This window comes from Merops nubicus, unplaced genomic scaffold, assembly GCF_000691845.1.
Source record: "Merops nubicus isolate BGI_N331 unplaced genomic scaffold, ASM69184v1 scaffold5500, whole genome shotgun sequence".
NCBI classification, from domain to species: domain Eukaryota; kingdom Metazoa; phylum Chordata; class Aves; order Coraciiformes; family Meropidae; genus Merops; species Merops nubicus.
In genome coordinates this window covers 1,779-27,319 of record NW_008582043.1, presented here as the reverse complement: position 1 = coordinate 27,319, position 25,541 = coordinate 1,779, and the positions used below count along the sequence as shown (strand labels likewise).

At 40.9% G+C, this 25,541-nt stretch overlaps 1 protein-coding gene across 1 annotated transcript in view; it reads left to right on the top strand.

Annotated features, from left to right (window-relative positions):
* Positions 1–24,758, top strand: part of LOC103769215 (RAC-alpha serine/threonine-protein kinase) — a gene marked incomplete at its 3' end in the record, with an annotated part of 47,511 nt that extends 22,753 nt beyond the window's left edge. The window contains exons 2-9 of the mRNA XM_008936395.1: positions 9,181–9,309; positions 15,966–16,077; positions 18,867–19,014; positions 20,434–20,565; positions 20,733–20,798; positions 22,458–22,526; positions 23,200–23,325; positions 24,630–24,758. Coding sequence (XP_008934643.1) covers positions 9,181–9,309; positions 15,966–16,077; positions 18,867–19,014; positions 20,434–20,565; positions 20,733–20,798; positions 22,458–22,526; positions 23,200–23,325; positions 24,630–24,758 — 911 coding nt within the window. The remainder of the gene's footprint in view (positions 1–9,180; positions 9,310–15,965; positions 16,078–18,866; positions 19,015–20,433; positions 20,566–20,732; positions 20,799–22,457; positions 22,527–23,199; positions 23,326–24,629) is intronic.
* Positions 24,759–25,541: the final 783 nt, after the last annotated feature.

Below are 25,541 nucleotides of genomic sequence, written 5' to 3'. Positions count from 1 at the left end.
AGGAATTTGTTATTTAATTATATTGAGACTCAATATTTTTACTCTGTATTGTAAAAATAAATTAATTTTAATAGTGCTTAAGGTGACAGAAGCATGTCTAGCTGAACCTGTGACCCCGTTGAGGCAGCAGTGTGGATTGTCCTCCGCTTTACGGTTGAAACACATGGCAGTCCAAGGCACAGAAACCTTTGGCAGAGTTTCGTACGGTTGTGTTTCTCAGCTCAGCTTAGCACCAGAGCTGCAGTGGCTCTTTGCTCTCACATTACCCAGTGGTGAACTTGCTTGCAGAAATTCTCAGTATGCAATTAAGTTCCTTTGCAAAATTCCTCTGAACTGCGGCTGGCACTCTTGTTATCTGGAGGAGACTTTCATTGCTGAGTTTGAGGTAGTGACTCAGTGAAAGTTATCTGTGGAATACTAAATTTGGAGGTGTAACCAGGAGGTTGCCATGATAACAAATATTAGAACTTGCTTTCTGGGAAGTGCTTGTACTTTTTCCATTGATGGACATCAGATGGATTGAGATAAATGAAGCTTTTTATTAGAACTAACATGGTCTCAGTGTGCTCCTCCAGGGTTTTGCAGACTTGCTAGTGATGAAATGAGGAAGGGAAATCCAAATTAGCCCCAGCCATATAAACAGCACACCTCTTTTTTATGTTGCTTCTTATTTTTGCCATTGAAATATTTGCTTAACTTGGCTTTTATGCATCTTTCTATGAAATGTTTACCCAATAACTTTTTGTATAAACATGTTTAAAATTCTGCATTGATTTTTTTCTTGGCACTTTAAAGAAATTTCCTGATGCACAGCATGATCACACAATTACTGGTAGAGCTTTTATTGTAAGTGGCCTAAAACAGCTCGTGTGTATTTATGTTGAAAATTAGGACTCAAACCCAGAAGCTAAAGGATAACAATACGATGTGTTAATTTCTTACCCTCCATAAATTGCTTATTTATAGAAGTCCATGTTCTGCAGCTTAGTTTCTACAAATAGAGCTTTTTTTGTCCTGTTTCAAACCGCCTCTGAAGTTGGTCCATATCATCTGTTTTAGAAAAGCTGCTGCTTCTATAAATCTCCCTTAATGTCTTGTAGCCTTCCCCCCCCCCCAATTTCTTTACAATTCCCCAAGGTTTTGGTTTCTTTGTGAATGACACAATGATCTCGCCTGGAAGAGTGAGCCAGGATCCAGGAGTCCTTGCTGCGGATGTTTTCTGCGTGGCTGTGTCCTGCTGTTTCCCCTCCCCTGCTGTTGCTGTCTCCTGTGCATCTACCCCCCAAGTTACCAGCTCGCCTCTCAGCTTCAGCTTCACCAACTTTGGGATTTTAATGGGGAGCCTCTACTGAGGTCTTTGCAGGTTTAATGTTCGCAAAGCAAATAAATGGATCATAAGCCTCAGTCTTAGGCTCTTGTAATTATTTTTTTTAATGAACCAGAGTGAGGGAAGTGACCTAAAAATCAATTTTTAATCAATTACTAATGCTTTTCCTGAACATTCTTTACGTGTAGGCAGTCCTAGGAATCCAAGCTAAAACTGTAGTTTCTGATTTATTTTGTTTAATCTCTGGAAGAGCTTTGATTTGGAGTTCTCTTGCTCTGTCCCCTCTTACACTGTCCCTCAGTCTCTAAAAGGGATTTACTGAACAACAAAACCGGGTATGTCATATTCAAATAATGTGTTCAGATAAGCACAAGAGTCATGGCTAAGAGGTAAAATAATTAAATAAACTTTTAGATGATGTCTAGAAAAGCCGTTCCTTGTTCACATATACCAGGGTGTGGCATGTTTGGTGTTTTCAGTTTGAGTTTGTGTGTGTTGGTTTTGCTGGTGTGTTGTGTTCTTTTTTTTTTTTTTTTTTGTAGAGATCACAAAATCTTTGGAGGATTAACTCACACCCTTTATATAAATACATGCAGTGCATATAAGAGCCTGATTTGCAGAAATACTGATTGCATTAACTTCAGATCGAGCTCGAGGAATATTTGTAGGTGCCTCCCTCCTCTAAGGGAAGATATTTTAAAAGTTGCAGAGGCTTATTAGCCTAAGTGCCTTGTGCTATTTTCCATCATAGTGTCAAAGTCAAAATTACTTGACGAGAAATAATTGTTCCAAGCATGTTTAATTCAGTTCAGTGAATCTGACACCTCCTCTGTCATTTTTATTTATTTATAAAAATGGGGGAGAGTTGGGCACCTGTCAAATGCAGAGGAGCATGTGGTGGCACTTCCTGTTACAGGAACATTTGATTTTGTTAAAGTGCTGCGTGTGCTTGGAAGCATATTACAGGATAGGTTTCTCGAGTTGTGTTGGATACCTTGTGTTAGTTTTAAGTCCTTTTGCTCCCACCATGAGGTAGTGGAGATGCAGTTCACTCTGAGATTGTATTCAGTGTAGCTTAAGAAATCGCTTTATACTTTCCTGTAATTTATGTAGCTATCCTGAAAACTGCTGTTTTTAATGAAACTTCATTTACATCTTCTCCCACTGGAGACAGCTGTAGGTTAGGACTAGCCTGACTAAGCTGTGCCAAAGGTAGGAGTAAGGAGTTTTCCACATGCTGATTAATTCTCTTTTGCTCCTTCGGGAATATCTGGTATTGCTTAAATTGATTGCTGTAAGCAATATGGCAACATTTTTGACCTTCTAAACTGAAATTCAGCAAAAATAAAAAAAAAGATAAACCTCTGTGTTTCAGTTTACATAATCATACAGTTGAAGTACAATGATAAAAAACAGAGAGGCGTCGTCCATAGTGGTGGTGTTGGCTGGTGATCTCAAACACTTTGACAGAGATGGAGTTGGAGAACGTGATAGGCGTCCATCGCCTGCATGGAGAAAGTATTGGGTGAGAATCATTTTGTCTCTCCCTAATCTGACCTCTGATCTCTCCCATGGCCCAGCTTTGTGAATCAGAGCACCCATTCCTTGCCCGTCTAACATGAGGTGTTTGCCATCTGGGCTGTTGTGTAACTGAAGACAGAGGTGGCTTCCGAGACACTGATTTTTCTGCGCTGTGTGCCCAGGAGCTTCGTGGGAAGCACTAAGCTGAGGCTGGCCGTGCCTTTCTGCAGTTGACTTACAGATGTGGGGGCCAGGTGACCAGGAGCAGTCCTCGGGGCCCCCTTTGTCCCTCGGAGACCAGACTGCTCAGCCATCCCCCTTCACTCCAGTTCCCCTCTTCTCCCTCCCCAAATTCCCCCAAGATATGGTAATGAAGCAGGTGCCCTGTATTGCAGCTTTTTGTGAGCGTGAGAAACGGCAGCAGGTTTAGAAAATCCGGAGCTGAGCTGGAGGAGGAGGAGGAGGCATTTCTTCTTAACCTGTTGGCAGTGCCGCCAGCCCTGGCCGCCTCCGCGCCACCGTCCAGCTGCCCAGGGGAGAGCACAGCGGGGAGCAGGGAGTGGGGAGCGGGTACCCTGCCCCGAAAGAGCCCGGGCAGGCCGGGCCGAGCTCCCTCCCGCCGCCTCATTGAGATTCTGGGCACGGGCAGTGCCTCCGCAGCTGTACGCTGGGCGAGGAGGCGTCCCGAGAGGGGCCAAAAAAATCATCAAAGCGCCGGCCCCTTCCCTGCACCTCTGAATAGGCAGACAGAGCAGAGGTCCTCCTCTCTCCAGGAGCGTGTCGGGAAGGACATTAGCATAACCTCCTTTTTTTTTTTTTTTGTTTTTTTCCTTCTCCCTTTTTCTTTTTCCTTTGCCTAAGCTGCTGAAAACCTGGCACCGTGTTTAGATATCTTGTTTTGACAGTTTGATGAGGGAAGGGGAGAGCACTGCACCAGCCTGGCGGGTGTCTACGCAGCTATTTAAAAAAACCCCAACATATTTAAACTTAGAATTTTCATTTGGGTCACCCTAGACTTAATTGTTTGGTGTCAAGTCGTTAAGATCCAGAATTAGCTCCGTGCCTTTGGAAAGGGCTTGCTTCCAAGTGCTTTAGAAATGCAAAGGCCAGTTTTCAAGCCCTGCTTTCTTTTTCCCAATCTGTTTTGATTTCAGCTGGTTTTGAGGCGAACAGATACTCGCCCCATTTACTAAGCAGCAGAAACTAACTGTAAATCCCTGTTCTGCTCTTCAGCCTGCAGGAGATGGCAGCTCCTGAAAGCTTCAGGTCTTTGAGGAAGCTGGCACCTGTTTTGCCAAAACCCTGTTAGGCTGAGAGGGTGCAGAGCACTGCTCGGGCAGCGCGCTCTCAGGGGTGAGTCATTCCGCTCGTGGCCAGTGGCACATGAGCGCTGCGACTGGCATAGCTTCGGTGTTTCCCTCGGACAGACGGTGCAGGGCTGTATAATCAGGGAACGTCATCCCTCTTCAGAGACTGTGGGAACGTAGAGGAGGCTTGCATAACTCAAAAGCTCTATTATTTTGAGTCTTAACCTTAATTGTAACTAATGTCGCTACCTCTGATGCTCAGCGCAGAAAGTTTAATGCGTTATTTATCCATAGATTTGTGGTAGCCCCTTGAGTGGATCTCAAATAACTGAGACCTGGTTTTCAGTCAGTGCTCCTGGGCTTGTTCTGGTTACACTGGGGCATAAGAAAGTTAATAGCTGGTCCAGCACTTTTGTAAATATCAAGGGTATCATTGAACATTGACTTGGTTAACCTAATGATTTTTTTTTCCCAAACCATTGGTATGTATGAGTTGATTTAAAAAAAAAAAAAAGCAGAGGCTTCTTAAATATAGTCTGTTCTGAAATAAAGGGTGTGGTGTTGGCTTTGAATGAGCTTGATGCAGCAACAAGCATGCAGCAGTTGGTAAATAAAGATGGATTTTCTTTTGTTCTGCTGGTGCTTGCTGCTCATTATTCTCCACTTACCCCGTGAGCTTCCCAGGGAGTGGCAGCTGTTTCTGATGTTAGACACTCTATCAGTGGTAGACAGCTCCAGATTCGGTGAGATACTGTCGTGGGGAGGAGAGGAAAATAACCTAGCCCTGCATTATTGTAAATCCTCAGTGGAATTAACTTTTCATGAACCAAAAGAGTTTTGTGCTTAACTTTTTCTGGAATATTCAGGTGTAAGTGTGCTTTGCAGTACATGTTACTGTGCAACAGCTTTTCTGTTGTGAGATGGATTTACATTCTAAGTGTGTGTTAAGTATTTTAATGTGCAGTGTGTGGGGGCAGACACAAGGCAATAAAGGGAAATCGGTCTATAACAATCTTCATGTGTATTTCCAGATTACATATACAGTTTGGGAATCTCTGCAATTTGGAAATTGCTTGGAGTAAACAGAGTGGTACATAAAGATTTTAAATAATAAAGCTAGCAAGCTACAGAGGAGTCTGTTTGGTTCCAGGATTTTATATGTAGGATTTATAACCCATGCTTTTGCTTTCCTGTCTCTGCAGTGTTAGCATTCTGTTACTGAAAACAAAGGCGGCTCTGCCAGGGCATTACACAAGCAATGAATCACAGAGGAAAAAATGTTTTGCTTTGTAAATTGTTCACTTTTCCATGGTGGATCCTTTTTTTTTTTTTTTTTTTTTTTTTTGGTTTTTTGTTTCCTTTTTCATGGGTGTGTCTTTTTTTTTTTTTTTTTTTTTTTAGCGTTGTCTGATAGAATTTGCCACACATGCTTGCATTTACTGTCCTCGATACAGTTCTTCTAGTGTGACTACGTAACTATTAGTATTAGCGGCTTCAAGTAACTTCGTGCATATGATTCTTAAAACCAAAGCCACAACAGGAATAAAAAACACAGGGCAAAAATTGAAACCGCTCAGTTCACTCTTCAGGCATGACAGCTTACTGAGCATATCGGAGGAGGGAAAAGGTGTTAATGTTTTTCAGTCAGCTTTGTCCCAGTGGTTCCATGTAATTATTTTTGTCTGTATTGACAAACTCTTTTCTGCCTAAAATAACTCAGATTTGCTGTCATGGTAATGTGGTCCTCCTCAGAGGCTGTAGGAAGTGTTTCAATCATAAGAACATAAGTGTGTTTCTTAACAGTACACACTTTGTACATTTTCTTGATGACTATGTCGATGAATCTGTGTTTCAGAACTTCTGTAGACGAGCCATAGTTTACTCAGGCTTGCATGTGAAGTTATACTTAAGATTTCTCACTGGGAGGTCACACACCAGACAGTGTCTTCTTGGCTTGCTGCAAGATGCAGAAGTGTAACTTCAGCATGTTATATAGTAAAATTTGTACCACGGATGCTGCAGCGTGCCTCCTATTATCCTTGTCATGAGCAATAACCAACAATGTGTATGCTTGCCATATTACAGGTCTTGTTAAGCTTCAGGTGGAAAAAGAAGTTTAAAACCGTGTTACTTATTTGCAAATTTAAAAAGGTGAATCAGGAACCAGAACCAACTATAGTAATGAGTAAGGGAAGGCCTAAGTAGAATGGTCCTTACAAAATACCTGGCAGAAATTAAATCCTTGATTTTTCACATGGAACGAGTGAAGAAGTGTGGAGGAGGATGCTATATATGTATGGAATGCACCATTTTAAAGACTATGGTAGTAATCCTGTTAGGGGATGTGTTTCTAACGGAGAAACAGACTGGTGGAATAAAGCTGTGAAAAAGTATGAGAGCCAAACATAAGCATCTAATTTGTGAGGAAGAATCTTTTGTGACAGTAGTGCAATTTTGTGTAAAATAATGCATATTAATTGAAAATAATCAGATAATTTTGGAATCTGGAAAAAGTCTCCTCTGTAAATACTAGTGGAGAAGACGTGTAGCATAGATTTGGGAACAATGGAAACCCTGTCTTGCCCATCTTCAGATATTTTTTTTTCATCCTATCCTATCCTAAATGCAGGTATGATAAGGGTTCTGTGATGGTTCCTAGGTCTCCTGGGTCTGCTTTGTGCAAGAGAAGAAAATACCAATGAGTCAGGTATGTAACACTGCATCCAAAACCGTGATAGTCTGAGCAGCCACCTTCCCGACCTGCTCACCTGGCAGACCTCTCCTCAGGAGGTAGGCTGAACGTGCCATATCTCTTGTCCTCATAGTCACATCTGTGGTGTAATAGTAATGAGATTGAGGTAATCTCACTGATCTGGGCTGACTTGGACTGATATTTTAAATGTGAAAGGCTTCATAATCTCCTACGCTTCCCAGAAAGTTTTCAGCTTTTAATTAAGGTCAGAATTAAAAGATGATCACAACAAAACCTTCTACATTTACCGCCTTGCTTGTAAATGTTAAGCCATGACAGCTATAGGCAAGTTCTGAAATTCCTAAAGCAGTGATGACATTTTTGTAAACCCCTTCTAGGTTAATGTAACACTTAGGGCTTCAACAGACATCTCTCAAAGAAAGACTGAGCATCTTTGTGCTCATTCCTTTTCTTCTCATCTTTCTTGTCCCATTCCCTGTGTGCTCAGTGCAAATGGATCTTTTCTGCAGACATGGCCACTATTGGAAAGGTAGTTCTGTGTGTGACTCTCTCTCCTGGTTCACTCCCTTGTATTTTTTTTTGCTTTAGATATAGAAAATTAAAAGCCTAACGAAGACTGAACAGGTGAAAGCAGCAACTAGGGATGCATGTGCCCATGGCTGTGTGGTGTGGGTTTTGGGGCTGCTTGTGCTTCTGTGTGCAGGAGAGTATGAGTATGAACAGAGAAGAAATGGCCCAGCTGGTGCCTAGAGCAGGTTGAAGCAGCACTGCAGAAGGAGAGGAGGTCTGTGGGGAGAGGAAGGAGGCAAAGCAGCTGTAGGGGAGTTCCAGGGGCAGGGTGTACATTGCTGCAAGAGAAATCACCAGTGGAGAGCCGAGCAACAGGAAAGAGGGTGTGAGCAGAGCCTAGGAGAACAGGAGAGCATCAGAAGGTGGTTGGAGCCAGTATATTTGGGGAGCCTTACCTTCTCACTGCTCTCAGTGGTTGTTTGAAGAGCTCGCCAGCAGGTGAGACCCTGGGCACTGGGTGCCAGGAGCAGCGTTGCGGGGTGTGCAGCGTGCTCCTGCTGTGGCAGGCTGGAGAGGAGCTTGGCTCCCTTGTCCTCGGCCTGATGTTGAACAAAAAAAGTGAGATACCATAAAGGAGGGATGAGGATGTAGCTGCTGCCCAGCAGCGGGTGCTCTGTAGTGACTGACTTTTTATATTTTTTTAAATGAGTTATTGTTGGGGTGAGCAGAGTTGGAAGTGTGACTGGTAGCCTGATTTGAATAGCACCTTGAGTGAGGCTTTTGTGAGTCAGCCAAATAGAAACATGGCTGTAGGACCTTGCAGGACCTAGAGCGCCAGCTTGACACCTTGTAGAGCTCTTTGAGGTTCTGGAGACACTGCCTGAGGAGATGACAGCATGGACAAGGAGCAAAAGGGAAAAAACTGAGGCACATTGACAAAGTCACACAAAAGAGCTGTAGGTAGAACCCCTGTCTTCGTTCCCTGAAGGCCAACTGAGTAAATCCAATACATAACTGAGGTTTTGATGAACTCTTTTCTTTTTATTCTACTGTTGGACACTTTGGACATGTCTGTAACAGCTGCGCAACTGTCGGCTGTGCAGGTTACTCAGATGAACACTAGCATGGTGTGAGCAAGGGATGTTTTCTCTGACCAAGAAAGGTGTAGTATCTTTCAGAATAGATGTTTGTTTTCTTCTGTGGTGGCTATACATCATCCAGTATTTTTCCTTTCATATTGTGATATATCATCTCATGTTTCATGCTTGAGATGTTGTGAGAAGAGTGAGTGATGTTATGTAACTTAAGCAGAGAATTATCTTTTTATGTTCTAAAAGTGACTGTTGGTTTGATAAAGCAGTTGACTAATTAGTAAATTACCCATTGTTGTTTAAAATACTTGCACTGCAAAATGTAAATGAAAAAAATTTCTCCACTTGTCAGTATGAAAAATGACAATAGCAAAAATAATACATAGGACATCTGCTCTGATTTTTTTTTTTTAAATTTAAAATGCATTTCAGGCAGATGTTGCAGAATTTGAATGGAAATCGGAGTACATGGAAGAACAAAACATGGCTGTTTACCTTATTCGAAGTCACATTTTTATGGTTAACATCACTAGCAGTATCTGACTCTGTGCCTGTGTTTTTCCACTGTTTGTATCAGAAAGGAACTGAGTGTTCTTAAAACTGCTGCTATGTCAGGATGGCACAGAGTTTCAATGTTAAAAAAAATAATTATAGGCAAGTCAGTATTTGGGGTGTTCTCTGATGTTCTCTCCCTTTGCCCATCCTTTCCAGGAGAATACATAAAGACATGGAGGCCGAGGTATTTTCTTCTGAAGAACGATGGCACGTTCATCGGCTACAAGGAGCGACCGCAGGATGTTGACCAGAGGGAATCACCTTTAAATAACTTTTCAGTAGCTCGTAAGTGTTTTTACCTGATTCCTTGTCCAGTTTAGAGCTTGATGCCATCCTTTATTCATAGTGCTAGTGATGTACCTAAACACTGTGTTTCTCTGAGATGATAAAACCTGCCTGTGTTTCTCAGGAGTGACTGCAATGTGAAGGTTTGATGCTCTGCCTTTTTTTTTTAGTTTTCTACTAGTTTACTGTTTGTGGTTATAGATTAAAATAGGTTTATTTGTTAATATTTTGTATGTTAGTTACTTAGCAAGTTGCTTTAAAGTGAAAGTTAACCCAGGCATGTGTCTTGGTGCTTTGCAGGTAGGCACAGCCAGAGTGTTTTGGCCTCTGTTCTGCCACCAGATCTGGATTGAAGTGGCACTGATGTAGGTCAAAGTTACTCCATTGTTAGCGTAAGGGAATGCAGAGTGAGCACTGGCTTTAATGAAACACACTCAGTTCTTCTTGATTTTGAACACAAAACAATTTTTATTCCATTAGAGCCAACAAAAGGATTTGGAAATAATAACATCTCCTAACCTATGCACTCTGTCCTGTGCAAACATTTCCGACTTTGCTCAGGTGCGGCAGCACAGGATGTGATAGAAGACTCTGAAGATAATTTCCTTCTCTTGCTCATGTTTTTAACCTTTCACTGTATACTTCCAGCTTTTATTTTGTCCTGTTCTTAATCTTTCCTGTCTCATGATCTGCCTGTGTCTTGTTCCACCACTTAAAAATAGATCATTGTGGCACCTGTTATTAACAATGATCTGTTCTGTGTTCCTGGTGACTTGTGGAAGTGAAGCTCTGCAGAGAGAAGGGTAGAAGCTTTCCCTCTTCATTACAGGGTAGTTTGCTTTATAAGGGGTTCACCTCGGTAGCTGACCTTTAAGCAGGCAGATTTATTTTGGAACACCTAGGGCCCAGAAGAGGGCTGGACAGCACTAGGAATTAATGCAAATGTTCAGTCTTTTTCTGAAGGTAGCAACATATACCTGTTCTGACTGTTGATGGCAGTGAATAATGGACACCAGTGCTGTTGCCTGGAGCCATTGTGCAGGATGCTAAGAGTGCTTTGGGATTTTTTTTTTTTTGTCTTGTTTTAGAGAAAGAACTGTTGTAGTATCTTCATTTCTGCAGTGATACGGTACTTTCCTCTTTAGATTAGTATCTCTTTTTGGTTCAAGAAGGTAAAGAAAAGCAGCAGAAAGCCTTCAGTTCTTAAATTAATTCAATACTTGGTCTGCAGCCAGAGGCTTTTAAGAAATTCACTTTTTACAGGACAGTTCCATCCTGCTGCTGCTAACCGCAGTACTTATGGTAATTATTTTCTGCAGATCAGTGCTAAAGAATAAAAAAAGATGTGTCCACTGCCTTCTCTTTGTCCAAGTTGCTTTCAAAATGGGTTAACTTAAACCAGTTTTCACAAGAGGAATATAGTGCACGTTTTTGGACAGATTGATCCCATCAGTCTTGGCATCTAAAGATAAACAAGTTTGTTACCATGGTTTTGGAGCACTGACGAAAAAGATGCGACACGCGCCAATGAAGTAAGGTGTAGGCCCTGTCAGAGGGATTGCAGGGAGGGTGGTTGGTGGAAGGATGTTCCTGGCAGTGGCATTTGCCTGGTGAACCAGTGGCAGGTTGGGAAGCCCTTGATGATTAGGGGAGGACCTCCTTGCTAGAAGTGGTTATGTGGTTTTGGACTCACAGAAGCAGCTGTTGCCTCACCAGGAGTTAATTTCTCATGTAGGCACTCGCCTGCAGTGCTGCCAGCACCTGATGGGTGCTTCCCTTCTGGGTACCCTGCACACTTGTAGCATTCCACTGTATTTTGCACCACAGGCTTTCCCTTGGAACCTGCTTGCCTGGTACTTCCATTTGGGTTAACTCATTGGGTTAGCATGAGTGAACTCTGCAGGAAGCCCAGGCCAGAACACAGTCTTGTGCTGCAGAGGCAGCCTGTAGAAGCCTCCTGCCAGTGAGGTGGGGGGACCTTAGCTTGAATGTTCTGTAAAAGTTCATCGTTTCTTTGTTTTTTTTACTTTGTTTTCTTTCAAGAGACCATGATAGCCCTGACTTTTTAACTGGTGAACTAGATATTTTTAGTGAGGTGGCAGGCTGTCTCAGTCTGTTCTTTGGAAGTGGTTCCATGTTTCTGATAAAATCTTTACACTCTTCTGCTGTAAAATAATGTAGACTTTTTTAGCTTTGTGAGTAAAAGTGTTATTTTTTTCAGGACTAGTGGACCTTTCTTGCTTGTAGTGTAAAGTTAATGTTAAGTGATTTTGTCAGCCCATGAGAAGTAGGGAATATTCAATTCAGGAGAAAACATTGAAAGAAGATAACATCTAATGATTATATGTCTTTTCCCGTAGCAGGTATGAAGAAGGTATTAGCAATAAATACAGTGTGCTTTCCATGTGCTTAATAGTCTCTCCTTGCTCCTACACTAGCCTTTTCCTTTCGGTCTGTGAGGATTTTAGTCATACATCTTTGAAAACTTGTTTCTAGAGCCCCCCCATGGGTAAAGAGAGGCTCACTTTTTTTTAATGACCCTTTTCTCCACCTAATTTTCCTTTTAAAATCGCCATATATCTGTAGTTTAATGATAGGTTTAAGGAGTATATTTTCCCTGGATGTTACCTATTAGTGATTTTTTAAAAACAAACAAACAAAAAACCCAAACAAAACACACACACATAAAAAAAAAAAAAACAACTGAAAACACCACCAGCAAAGCTTCTGAAAGATGGTGCATGAGCATTTAACTATGATTTTTTGAGTCTTATTTGTGCTTGTGTTCTGTACTTTGCCACTAAACAACAGGTAGAAGGAAGGAAAAAGCCTCTACCTAAATAGTTCTGCTCCAGAGACCCCGCAGATAAATAACCAAGAGCCTGTGCTGTAAATCTGCGCAATAAGTAGCCTTCATACCAATTGTAATCTGGGATTATCATGCATGTCTGCCTATTATGTTATAAGCCTTTAAAACCATATAGCTGAGAAGAGCAGTATATTGTGAAAAACCACGTGGAGAGAGAGGCTGTTCCTGTCAGGACTAAGGGATTATTTCTCCGACTGTCAAAAAGGAGGGTGAGCTGTGGTGGGTTTGTTGTACAGCCAAAAACGTAACTGCTCAACAGTACGAGTGCTCCTTTTGGGACAGGACTGCGTGTCTGCAGTCAAGCATTTATCAGAGGACACAAGACGGCCACATTAGTAAACAGTTTTTTTTGTTTTTGTTTTTTTTTGTTTTTTTTTTGGTTTTTTTTTTTTTGTCTGCTGTTACTAGGGGCCACCTTATTCCAGGTTGGTAACTCAGGGCTCTCAGCTCCTCGCTTTTGCCATGCTCAGCTTTTTTGGGGCAAATCCATCCAGTGGTGCTAGCAGACAAGGAGCACTTCAACATAATATTTCTCTTTGCCTTTCCAAAGTTTTGTTTATTTCATCATTCCACTTGCCTGGTTTACCTTTTTTTTTTTTTTCCCCTCCCTCCCATGTTTTTCCCTAAAGAAGCCAAAGCAGAAATGGGAAGGATTCTGCCTTGACATTATTGTTTTAAGTGTGATGTCATTATATAGGGAGCAGAGTTTGACACTTCATCGCAAGTAATCTGCCTTTTAGCTTAAGTGCTGGGGAAGCAAATATTGTGACATTTTAGAAAGTCACTGGGATAATACTAAGTGTCTTTCAAATACAAAATGGTAATTTACATTTGAATGCCTTGGTGTCTATTCCTGTTAGTAACAATTTCTCTGTCCTACTTACTTTAAAAGACCAAATGCCAGGAAAGAATCAAGAGGTTCTTTAGAGCAATTTAAATCATTTTTAACAGGCTGCTGTTTGAAGTACTTTGTTGCAAATGGGAAATACTCTGTTGGCCTGTTTGACAGGAAGGACTGTATTCAAAGTGGCTAAGAGACACTCAGCCCAAGTTTGGGATGTGAATGTTTCTAATAGCAGAACCCCCAAACATGCTGCGAGTCAGACACAGCGTCTGTATCTGTGCTCTGCTGTAGTGGTCCATGTTGCAGTACATGATCATAGAAGTCAAGTTTGGTGCTTCCCTGGCTTGCCAACTACAGTAAAGAGCAGAGTTGGTTTTGAAAGTAAGACAAAACCTATTGCTTGATTGTGTTGTTGATAAAATCCATGCATTTGTCATATATGGGAAGAACGAAGCGGTAGCTTTGAACTTTCTGAAACCTATGTGGTACAGCACTTTGCTAAAGCAATTTAACAATAAAGCCTTCTATATTTCTTGATATGTGCTGTTATGATTGAGCAGGGTAATTAGACAGCATATTGTTCACTAAACAAAACACTTCTATGTGACATACTTGAATTATAGTGGTTATTAACTGACAAATCTGTATTATTCATCTTGCTGTATGCCTTAAAGATTGCTGGATCAGCAAGCTTAACAAGTATCAATGGACAGTGCTGATTTAGGGGAAAAGTGTTGATGTTTAATTGGTCCTCTTCTATGACAGAAAATGCCTTTGAAGTTTATTATGCTGAAATTAAATGGTTAAAGTTTAGAGTTCATGGCTAGTTTAAATATCTGTGCTGGTACTTCAGAATACTTAATCTGAAGCATTTAAGCATGAATCTAAAAGGTAATTTGAAAAAGGTAAGCGAAACCTCTCAGTTTATTTTGTCATAATGTTGCACTTCTGAGTAAGTATAGGAGAAGAGCTCTGGGTTGGCTCGAGGTTAGAAATAGCCTTATTTTTCTTCTCCAGGCAGCCAAGGTCCATATCTGTTGGGGCTGCTTTGTGCAGGCCCATAGGGGACAACCCCAGCCTTAATCTACTCAGGTTAAGTAGACAAAAGCGAGACAAAGAACAAACAACAAAAAAAAAGAAGAGCAGTTAAGGTGGGTGAACCTGGACTAGGACTGAGATCTTTGGAGACAGTTTATCAGAACCAGGCTTACTGGGCTGGTGCAGTTGTGTTTGGCTTTCATTGCCATTCTGTGGAAGAGGATGGAGGTAGCTGGAAGGTGAAGTTTGGTGCTCTGCAAGCACGGCTGCCTGGCTGGGTGGAAGTTCTTCTCTCTCAGGGACTGAAGGAGTGCCATTTATCACACTAAAACCTTTTCATGACTCATTAATAAACTTTCTCTTATATAATTGCTGTGCTTTAGTACGATGCAGTATAACCTCAGCATGCTGTTAAAGAAAAATTAGGTTTTCTTGTCATGAAAAATGCAAAGTTACTCATTGAAAAGCTTATATTTCCAGTAGCAAATGAGGCGTGAAATACATTGCCAAAAATATGGCACCCAAAAACACTGGTGGTAAATATTTTATCTTGGTGCTAATTAAGAGCTTGAATTTAAAACTGAGCATTCTAAATTTTCACAATAATAAAATTAACCTAATGGTACCAGTGTAGCCTTAGTAATGTGGACTGTTAGTCAGGACGGGTTCTGTCCTCAACTTGCTCATTGCTGATGGATGGTGGAGGATGTTCATAGCTCTAGCAGTAAGCAGAAATTTCTTCTTGTCTTCATAGTGTCTTCTTATTTACTTGAAAAGTGGTTTAGAACCTGAAGACCAAATAATAGCAAGCTTGTGGTTTTAACAACTGCAAAGAAGAGCCTAATGCAATGGGGGAAAAAAACCCAATTATCTCTCTTTTGTTTGTTTTTGTTTGGTGGTTTTTTTTTCCCTGCTCACTCAGTTTCTTAATTTGACTTCGCTTTAACAGGAGCTTTTTAATTAGCATTAGGTTTTCTATTAATACAAATCAGAAAAATGTGTTGGTTTGGCTTCTTTCACTTCATTGGTTTTCTTATGTTTTTTCACATCCTTTCTTAGTATAGGTAATGTACCCTTCATCAGGTGCATTTTTCAGGCCCAAGTTTGAAGGATAAACACACATTAGATCCTATGAAGCTTAAAATAGGTGTGATTTTAAAAGAAATATTAAAAATTAATGCTCAGCTCTTGAGAGAGCATTTTTATGAAGGAAGTGGTGTTTTTGCCTGTAGCCTCCCTTCGGTAGCTGTTTTGGGTTGTACTTAAATACTGTCAGTGCTGGGAGCTGTCAGGTGTGTCCCTGTACAGCATCCCACTCTGCAGCAGTGGTCTCAGGGTGTTTTGAATGGGGTCTTTTCTAGGGGTGCCTTTGCAGTTTGATGTTCCCTCTAGTGTTTGAGGACTGGAAATGCTGAGTCTAATCATCGAATCGCTGCAAAATGACCAAACCCATGCTCTAGCAACTCCTTGAAAGCCCAGGACAGGGGTTTAGGTCGGGAAAGTCAAAGGGAGGGAATACGGGGGCTTGGCTTTATTTCAGTGGATGTAATCGCTGCATTATCAGCTGACTTTGTCCGTGTGCTCTGCTCTGGGTGACCTTTGGATTGTAGGACCTGAATCTGAATGGCCTCTGTGTCTTCACATCACATTTCTACTTACCTCTATGAGCAGACCAAATGTGGAGCCTTTCTAAGCAGAATTTGATTTCAGTGCTGCTTAGATGACTATCTCCCAAGCTATTTATTGGTTTCATCTACACAGTAAATTGTCTCAAGTCTCTTGAAGAAGTACTTACAGAGATTTCTATGGCTGATTAATCGCAACAGTTTGCTAGATAAGAATAAAGACAAATGATTATTTAAACCTGCTTATGTACCATGACTCTTTCTTCCTTGATTGTGGTAGAGTGCCAGCTGATGAAGACAGAACGACCTAAACCAAACACATTTATCATTAGATGCCTCCAGTGGACCACAGTAATTGAAAGAACATTTCATGTGGAGACTCCAGAGGAGCGGTATGTTTCATTCATATTTAATACATAAACTACTTGCAAAAGCAGATGCGAGTGTTCAGCATTAATAGCGAGTCCTTACTGAAGCTCTTATTTATCAGATGATGTACGTCTAGACTGAAAAGCAAAAAATAATTTTGGAGTGCCACAGTTTTGGTGCATATTCCAGTATAAATGCATCTTAAAGGATGTTTCAGAGAGCTGATTTTGAGTAGCATTTGTAAATGAAGTGTTGCTACGTTAGGTATCCAAAACGAACGAGTGCAGGTGTGTACCAGCACAGAGGTAGTATGGAACATTGCTGGAAACTTAAGGTTCCTTTCTCCCTGGAAATGTTGTGGTATGTGAAATGAAGGGTTTCTGACCTGGGAGTTTCTGGATTGATGAGCAAAAGTGAAATAGAGATTCAGGCAGAGTTAATTTGTGTCAAAGTACTGACCTTTTAAAATCTTCTTAGACACCTTGTTTTTAAAGGAAAAAAGTTGTGTCATTGCTGATTACTAATGTTTTATGCAAATGAGATAATAAAAGTGATAGTTATCTGCTGCAGGTGCAGATTTCTGTTTCAGCTGTTAGGAAACAAAGCTAAGAGCATGCATCCTGTGCTCTCATCATTGGAGAATTGATCTCTTACCTCCTGAGAGAACAGTTTTCCAGCACAGCTATTGTACAAATACAGAGTATTTAAATATTTACTTGCTCTTCAGGAACTGAAACCATTCCAGTACCATTGCTCTAGGGAATATGATGGTATTTAAGAACCATTGTCCTCCCTATACATAATTCTGGCATGTATTTATTTTTAAGATCAGAAAACTCAACCTAATATTCTCTGCCTTTTTCATTTTGTAGCCTTTGAAAGCACTGATTTAAAGGAGATTCCTGTTTATTGCTTTTTATTCTATTATAATGATCAGAAGGTAAAATCAAATTAAAAACAAAGGAAAAGAAACTGGTCCTTATTTCTTTTGGTACCTTTGTGGTCAGTGACCCTAAAGGGAGTGAATAACAGTTTCCACTTGGAGGAAGATTGTGTTTCAGTCTTGTTTTGTTCCCTCCTAGCCAATTTAGTCAGCCTTGTGACACCTCAGGGCTCGGAATGTTAGTCACCTCTGTTCTGTACGCTTGAGACGTAAAAGCTGAGGGTGAAATTCTGGTCTTTCAAAAATCAAAGATACTCACTTCAGGAGGGCCAACATCTCAGCTTAGTTAGAAACAAACCTTAAAAGAGCTGTGAAGGTAGATATGCCTTCAGCTTTCTCTGTGCCTTTAAAACCAACATTTGTTTATCAAGAGATATGGAGAGAGAAAAATACAGAAGAAAAAGTTCTTGTAATCACTCTGAATATGAAAAGTGACTTGTAAATAAAGGGGTGTGTGATGGTGAACAAAGTGGTCTGTGCTGGGAGGATAGGGAGAACATTTAGACTGTTTAGCTTTAACTTGCTGCCCTAGACAGGGCCAGATGATGCACAATCAGGCAAAATCCAAACAAAAAAAATACAGAGGGTGGGGAGGACTTTGTGTAATTGGTGCAGTTTTTATTAGACTCTTACACCGAGTACTTTTTCCTGTGGACTTTGCTTCCTCTGGGGAATGATCTGCTTCCTCCATCTATCACAAACTGAAATCCACATGCTCAAATATGCCTTTTTTAAAAAAAATAATTTTGTAGAACCAGTGAAAAAAAAATGACCTACGTTAGCATGGCATGGCTTCACTGCAGGATGTGCATGCAGTTGCTCAGCATTGACTGCTTCTATGCCTGCTGTAGCAGTGAAGTATTTTACCTGGAGTGTCCTTGGGAGAAGAGTTTAGCTAGTGCCCAGGAGATATTAACTAAACCACTATGTCCCATTCCCCAGAGAGACAAGAGATAGTAAAACAGATAAATCCACATAGTCCACTGCGTGTGTCTTCAGCTCCTGTATGCATTAAAGCCCATCCCAAAACCGTGTAAGCCCTTACGAGTTGTATGCTTTATGTTCAATAAATTTTCAGTGAAGTGAAGGCCAAGAACTTTCACTTTGGTAGTTTCCAAAGGTGTGAGATCTCCCAAAGGACACTGGAGTGGAAATGGTCTCCATGGGAGTCCAAGGGGTCAGTGTTAGAACACCCAGTGCTGAAACAGCTGTGGGAACTTTATCATAAATAAGACCTGTGCCCAAGATAAAATGTCACTGCTTTTGCTGACATTCTGCTAAAATTTACACAGGAATTGCTGTACTTCTGTCATCATCTTTACAACAAGGAGTAACCTAAGTGTCCTGGGCTTTAACACCTTCCCCTAGAATGCCCCTTGGCATTAAAATCCAGGGTATGTGCACGAAGAGGTGGCGTGGTGCCCCCAGCAGTTGGATGTATGCGTTTCACTGCACCATAGGAATGGAGAAGCTGTCTTTAATGGCTTTGTGCTGCAAAGCCTTTTTGTGCTGCCTTTTGCTTTCTGTTTTAGGCAAGTCTGGTTTTGTTATGTAAATCTCTGCATCACCAGGTCATATCTTGAGCAGCTGATTGAAGGCCGATTAGAAATTCTGTTGTCTGAAGAGCCTTATATTGTATCCAGACTGGGAGGATGTCAGTTGTTTCTTGTTTGTAGTACGGTTAATAATGATGTACATTGGAAGTACTCTTAAAAATGCATTTTTACAATGCTTGAAAATGCAAATCATTGTATGTTGCATTGGTTCACTGGAGAGCATTAGATGCTCTGTATTCCTTGGTGATCCTTGCCACGGCAGACAGTAATCTCAAGTAACAAGTAACAAATGTCTTTGGTTATATTTTGCCAGGGAAGAATGGACAAAAGCCATCCAAACAGTAGCAGACAGCCTCAAGAAACAAGAGGAAGAGATGATGGATTTTAGGTCTGGCTCTCCCAGTGATAATTCAGGTGCTGAAGAAATGGAAGTTTCTATGACAAAGCCAAAACACAAAGTGGTAAGTGAGTGTAGCAGAAATAACAGTATTTTTTAGGTCTTCTTGAACGTAGATGAGAAACAGCCATCAAAACACATCTGTTCCCACAACAATTACATAGCTGGTTGTAGGTACAGCTTTGGGAGGAGACAATTGTCTGAGCTGAGCAGATACCAGGCAAAGCCTGTCTAAGTCCACCAGAGCTGAGTTCAGATGTCCTTACTGGATGGCTTTCAAGGCCAGCTCAGGTCTGCATTTAGTTGTTTTCCTGTGATACAGAGCCTGAAATCATAGCTCCTGGACAGTGTGACACTGTAAACTCCTTGCAGGCTGGTGCAAAGAAATCCAGTGGATTTGCAGGATTTAGGGTGGATCCAGGGGATTTAATTACTCTGGATAAAGGGTTTAGGCAAACTCCTAGAGAGCTGCTGTGGTATCTGTCCATAGTGTTTCTAGATCTTGGGTTTTTGCACCAGGTCATCTGAATGCCCAGGGCCACAATGGCCTTCCATGAAAGGAGGATGTGCCAGAGGAGATCTTTGCCCTGTGGAGCCCTTTTCAGTGTCTGTCTCCAGCCTTCATTAACTACTTTTTACCACCTTGTGGTCTTGTGTTTAGGTTTCCATTTTCCACAGTGTTCCCACCTGCTCTTATAAGAAAGAACTGAGAGAACCTTCTCCCATGTGAATGCTGTATCTGTGCATTGTACAAAAGCACTTCTTGTGTCCTTATCTCACCATTGTCATCCCAGTTTACACTCATAATTTTGTTTTCAGTTTTGGGAAAAACAATCAAGTTTTTAAAGAAAAAAAAAATTTCACCAGTGTCATCACGAAGTACGTGAGCCAGCCTTGTGTCATGTCAGTGGTTTCAGAGTGATGTGGGAGGCTTCTGTGTCCTTGTCTGAACAGAAACATTCTTCTGAGAGAGCTGGGGTTGTTCAGCCTGGAGAAGAGAAGGCTTTGGGCAGACCTTATAGCAGCCTTTCAGTACCTGAAGAGGGCCTACAGGAAAGATGGGAAGAGACTCTTCATCAGGGAGTGTAGTGATAGGATGAGGGGTAACAGTTTCGAATCGAAATAGGGTAGGTTTAGATGAAATATTAGAAATTCTTTACTGTTGAGGGTGGTGAGACACTGGTACAGGTTTCCCAGAGAACTTGTAGGTTCCCCATTCCTGGACGTGTTCAAGGCCAGGCTGGATGGGGCTTTGAGCAATCTAATGTAGTGGAAGGTGTCCTTGCCCATGGCAAGAGGATCGGAACTATAGATCTTTAAGGTCCTTCCAATCTAGCCCATTCTGTGATTCTGTGAAAAGGATTAAAATCTCACATACACAATATGTACAATGTATTCTCACATGAATTAGAAATTCTAGTCCGGCAATGATATTCTTGTTAAATCATATAATTCAGTTCTTGTTTATCTGTATCATTAACAGACCATGAATGAATTTGAATACCTTAAACTACTGGGAAAAGGCACTTTTGGAAAGGTCATTTTAGTTAAAGAAAAAGCAACCGGGCGGTATTATGCTATGAAAATTCTGAAGAAGGAAGTTATTGTAGCAAAGGTGAGTAGATGGGAAACTTGGGAACGTGGTTCACCCTTGATACAGCCTTCGGGGAAAGTCACACCAAGGCTTCTCTGAGTAGTTGTAAATGGCTGTTCTGTTAGTGGTTGAAATGGACCCCTGGTCTGGGGAGTCACCTTGCTGCTTTCCTTCTGCTTGTGTTTCAGGATGAAGTAGCACACACGCTGACAGAAAACCGCGTCCTGCAGAACTCGCGGCATCCGTTCCTGACAGTAAGAGCTTCTCCCTCTGCTCGGGGTCACTTGACATCATCCCAGCCAGGACTTTCCTTATTTTTCGTTATCTACGTAATACATCTGCGATCTGCGTTTGCAGAGTGGCTGTGTACTTTTGTACCCTTCCATTTTTGGGAAGCACAAATTAAAGTGCTTTAAGTCTTCTGGTTCTCGCAGAGCAGGTCCTCAGTACCTCTTGAAGACAGTGTTTCAGGGTGTGGTTTGACTTTATGGCTTGCCTATTTAATGGCCTGCTATCTCTGAGAGGAATATCTGCTTTCCTTGTCCTCCAAATGCTTGGTCTCCTCTTTGTAGCAGAGATCAGGGTGACCCTGATCTTGTGACAAACAAGTCCAGGAAGATACAGTGGGGAAAAACCCTTTAATTTTACTTTTCTTTGTTGTTTTTCTAAGCTCCCAGAAGCAGGTCACTATGCAATTGGAGCACTGCTAGTGCCAGCCAAAGGATAGTGGTGGGAGCATGTGGGATAGGATAGGGAAGAGCAGGACCATGCTTTATCCACTGCTTTCCTTATGGATGGCTTAGCTGTGAAATCAAGCAGTACTCTGACTTTAGACCTTGTAACACCTGCAGTCTCCCTGGGTTCAGTTCAGATACCCAAGTTCCACTCAAGATTTTATTTCTAGTGTTTACTACAAGTTGGCTCTGAATTGTTTCCCACCGCTTAAGCACCCTCTGAGAGATCTGTGTAGGATCCTGCTTGTTGCCTTTCTCCAGGTACACAAGAGCTTAGTTGGAATTTAGACCTTGAAGAAGTCAATATTGGCTGTGCTGGGTATAATCAGTAAATGTTTGTTAACATGTCTAAAGCCCAGTCCTCCCTTTCTCTGCAAAAAATACAACTGGTTTAAAAATGGCACCCCTAGTAATGAAGGCGATGATATCATATGTGGTGTTTTCTTTTTAATCCTTTCATAAACCCAAATATCCAAAACAAGGGCTGTCTTGAGAAGTCAGCTACAAGGCTGGGTTATGACCAAGAAACTTAAGACTTTGGCAAACAAGCTGATGTTACTCTCGCCACAGGGATACGCACGACAGGGTTGTACAAAGGCACCTTGTGACGCTCCATCACACCCTCTGTCCAGGCTGGTTTTGTGAATTGCTCACAAATTTATATTGACAGCATTGCTCAGTCCTCTGGCAGGCTGTCAATGGGGAGCAGTTGCAGGCAGCAGGGCAGAGATCAGGGGGCTGGTGTGTGTAAATATGTATGTGTTTCCTAGCAGAGGGCTTGTAGCCAGTGCAGTAGAACCTTGTGCTCTGGGATTTGGTTGTGGCCTCTTGTCTGTGAGATGAAACTCTGGGAGCTTGTGGCATGGAGAGAAAACTTCAGGCTTGATATGTTTTGTGTGAATGGAGTAGGGCTTTGTTTCACAGCATTATAGGCATTACTGATGGCTTCTGTGAGGGATTATTATAACGGTTTATTAAATTTATTTAATTAAATATGTTGGTGCTGGATCAGTCCTCAGCTGCAACAGGGAAATGTAAGTCTATTCTAAGATCCAAGGACAAATAGTGCATTAAAATAGAAAATTTAATGTCTGTCTACATTTCTGAAAACCTATTAAAAATGCTTTTATAACTATCAGTGTGATCCATCTTCTGAATTTCAGTTTAAATCTGTTTTAGGCTTTAAAGTATTCCTTTCAGACACATGATCGCTTGTGTTTTGTTATGGAGTATGCGAATGGAGGCGAGGTAAGGAAACTGTAGTAATGTTTAATACTTTAGGATTTTCCCATGCTTACTACTACTTCTGCTTGACATTATTTAGCTAAGGTCCATGTTTGCAAATCTAATTAATCCAAGCTGTCCCAGTTAAACAGAGCTATTTGCAGGTTTAACTAATATTAAGAATTAAAACTTTTAATTTTCTTAACTCCATTTTTAGAGAGAGGTTTTGGGTGTAGGTTCATATTTGACATGACAGCAACATATTGTAATCTGACAACTTTTAACACTTTTTAATGTATATTGTGAGCATGTGTGACTTCGGAGGGAGAACTAGAAAGGGCAAACTACTGTTAGACAAGAAGGAAAAGTTGAAATATTAACATGTCTTTAAATCTTGCATTAAGCTATAGTTTTAGTATGTAATTGTTCAGTCAAAATGAGGTTTTGTAATTTTCTGTACATACAAGAATGTGCAGCACACAAACTGGTTATCAGTGTGCATCTGTGAATATGAGATATAACTGTCTAATTGTTTAATTTATGATGCGTTTTAACACATTTGGGAACACAGCTGGGTGAGGATGGGAGGGGGTTTTCTCTTCAGTAATACTGCATTCCAAGCAGGATGGCCTGCAAAGTGAGAGACATAACTCAGAAACATCTGCAATCTAAAGGTAGCACATTATTGTTTCTGTAGTTGTTTTTCCACCTGTCAAGAGAGCGTGTCTTTTCGGAAGACCGGGCTCGGTTTTATGGCGCTGAGATTGTTTCAGCACTGGATTACCTGCATTCAGAGAAGAATGTGGTTTATAGAGATTTGAAGGTATGTAGAAAAATAATTTCATGGGCTTTTTGAGTTAGGGCTTTTAGTTTGTAGTCCCAAAACCAAATGAGCCTGAAATATAACAAAACCTTTCCTGACTGAACTTAACACTTATTGCAGCTGTTGGACTTGACTTTACAGGATCTCTCAACACTCCTATAGTCTTAAAAGGTTGTATAAAGCATTTATCAGGACCCTGGCAGCATTTCGGAGAATAAGAAAGGGTTCTGAGCAATGTCGATAGCTTTTTCACGTGTCTGCTTGTGTTCTAAAAGAAATCTTCCTGGCTCTTCTGCACGGTGAAACATAATCCTGGGCTCTTCATCCCTGGTTTTAACAGATAGATGGAAATTCATAGTTTGTGGATATTACACTTCCTTGCAATGTGGTGTTCAGCACTATCTTCGTAGTACTTGCTTACAGTTAGAAAGCAGGATAAGATTCAGGTTGCTCATTTGTTTGATGAGCACAGAAAGAAAGAAGAAAAAAACAAACAAAAAAAAACCACCAACCAAACAAGAAATATCAAGGGAAAAAAACTTGGGACATTCTTGAAGAAAACACAACAGTAGCATTTTTTTTTTTTTTTTTTTGCCTGGGAAGTGTTTTTGGGAAGGATATTGGGATACTGGTAGTTCATTTCAGAGCAGTCTCAAATGAAGCATGCTGTGTAACGTTTTCAGGCTATGTCAATGTCATATTGGGATTCCTGCTGGGATTTTGTCTCCCCTATCACCATGATTCCTTTGAAAGTGTGCTCTATTTCATACACAGTGGAAGCTCTGCCCTGTAATCTGGATGGCTTTCTCAAAAATTAATGATGTGGGCTAGGATGAATACCATGTGCCTGAGTAAACATATAAAGTGAATCTCATGTACAGGGTCTCTTTGGAAGTGATCCCTTAGCCTTGTGTTTGATTTTTGTTTCATTTGCTGGTGCAGAGTATTTCATAAAGTCACTTAGAGTAGAAGCAGGGACTAAGTTGTGTGAGGGGGAATACTTAATATATTTTTAAAAGAACTGATGTTCTGTTAGTGTCAATGTTGTAGAAGCATAAATACACTATCTACGTTCTGTGTTTTTTCTGTATGTATGATTGGTTACCCAAAGACTGCAGATTAGTTACCCAACGTTCCCCAAAGAATTAAGGAAAGTGATATAAATGTATATTTATATCATACATGCTTTGGCAGTGAGAACGAGGTTGCAAACTGATCTGCAGAGATTGATGTCTTCCATTGGCTTGCTGAGGAGCAGTGTAGGTTATACACAATAATCTCTTTCGCTTGGATTTTCTTCTCAGTTGGAAAATCTTATGCTGGATAAAGATGGACACATAAAAATAACAGACTTTGGACTATGTAAAGAAGGCATCAAGGATGGAGCAACAATGAAGACTTTCTGTGGCACTCCAGAGTATCTTGCACCAGAGGTATGTTTATGTTTGCTATTGTACTAAATAGTTTTCTTAAATGCCATCCACGATAGCAGTAGTGACATGGAATAGTTCCTATGCCATAGGGTATTTATTTATACAGTAACTACTGTTATGTAACAACACATACTGAGAATCTTTTATTCATCGTGTTCTGGGACGTACCTTCAGCATACAGATACTTTTCAGGCAGTGTAGTATCTTCCTTCCACCTTAGGGAATATGTACATTTTACTGGAACGGTGCTTGCTTCCTGTGTCAGAAATCTAATTATAAAATAAACTTTTAATATCAGTTCAAATACTACATGATGGATTGATGACTCTTTCGCAGTTTGTTTGTTGTGTATTTACCTATCTGAAAGCTATCAACAGGACTTTGCTTAAGAAGTAAAAGTATTGTGCAGTTCCTTTACTCTTTGGAGGCAGTAGAAGGTGACACATTTTCAGAAACAGGCAGGCAGACAAGGCTTTTTTTGCAGTAGAGTGGTATGCATTGAAAGTGCTGACTGTTTTGTGACTGTAAGAGCACGAGGTGTTTCTCAATGTTAATTTGAACTTTTCTGTTTCAGAAGAAATAAATCCAAGCAGGGGATCTCAGTCCCCAGACTGCACATTTTTGGTAGAAGTTTGTACTAATGTTGTTGGCTTGTTTAAAAGCATAAAAAGGAAAGGTGTCCTCGCAGCTTTCATCCTGGAAATACTCCTGAGAGCTGTGCAATGCAGGTGGTGTTAAATCTTCAATGTTGCATTAAGTCTCACTGCAACGGGTAGCAAGGCC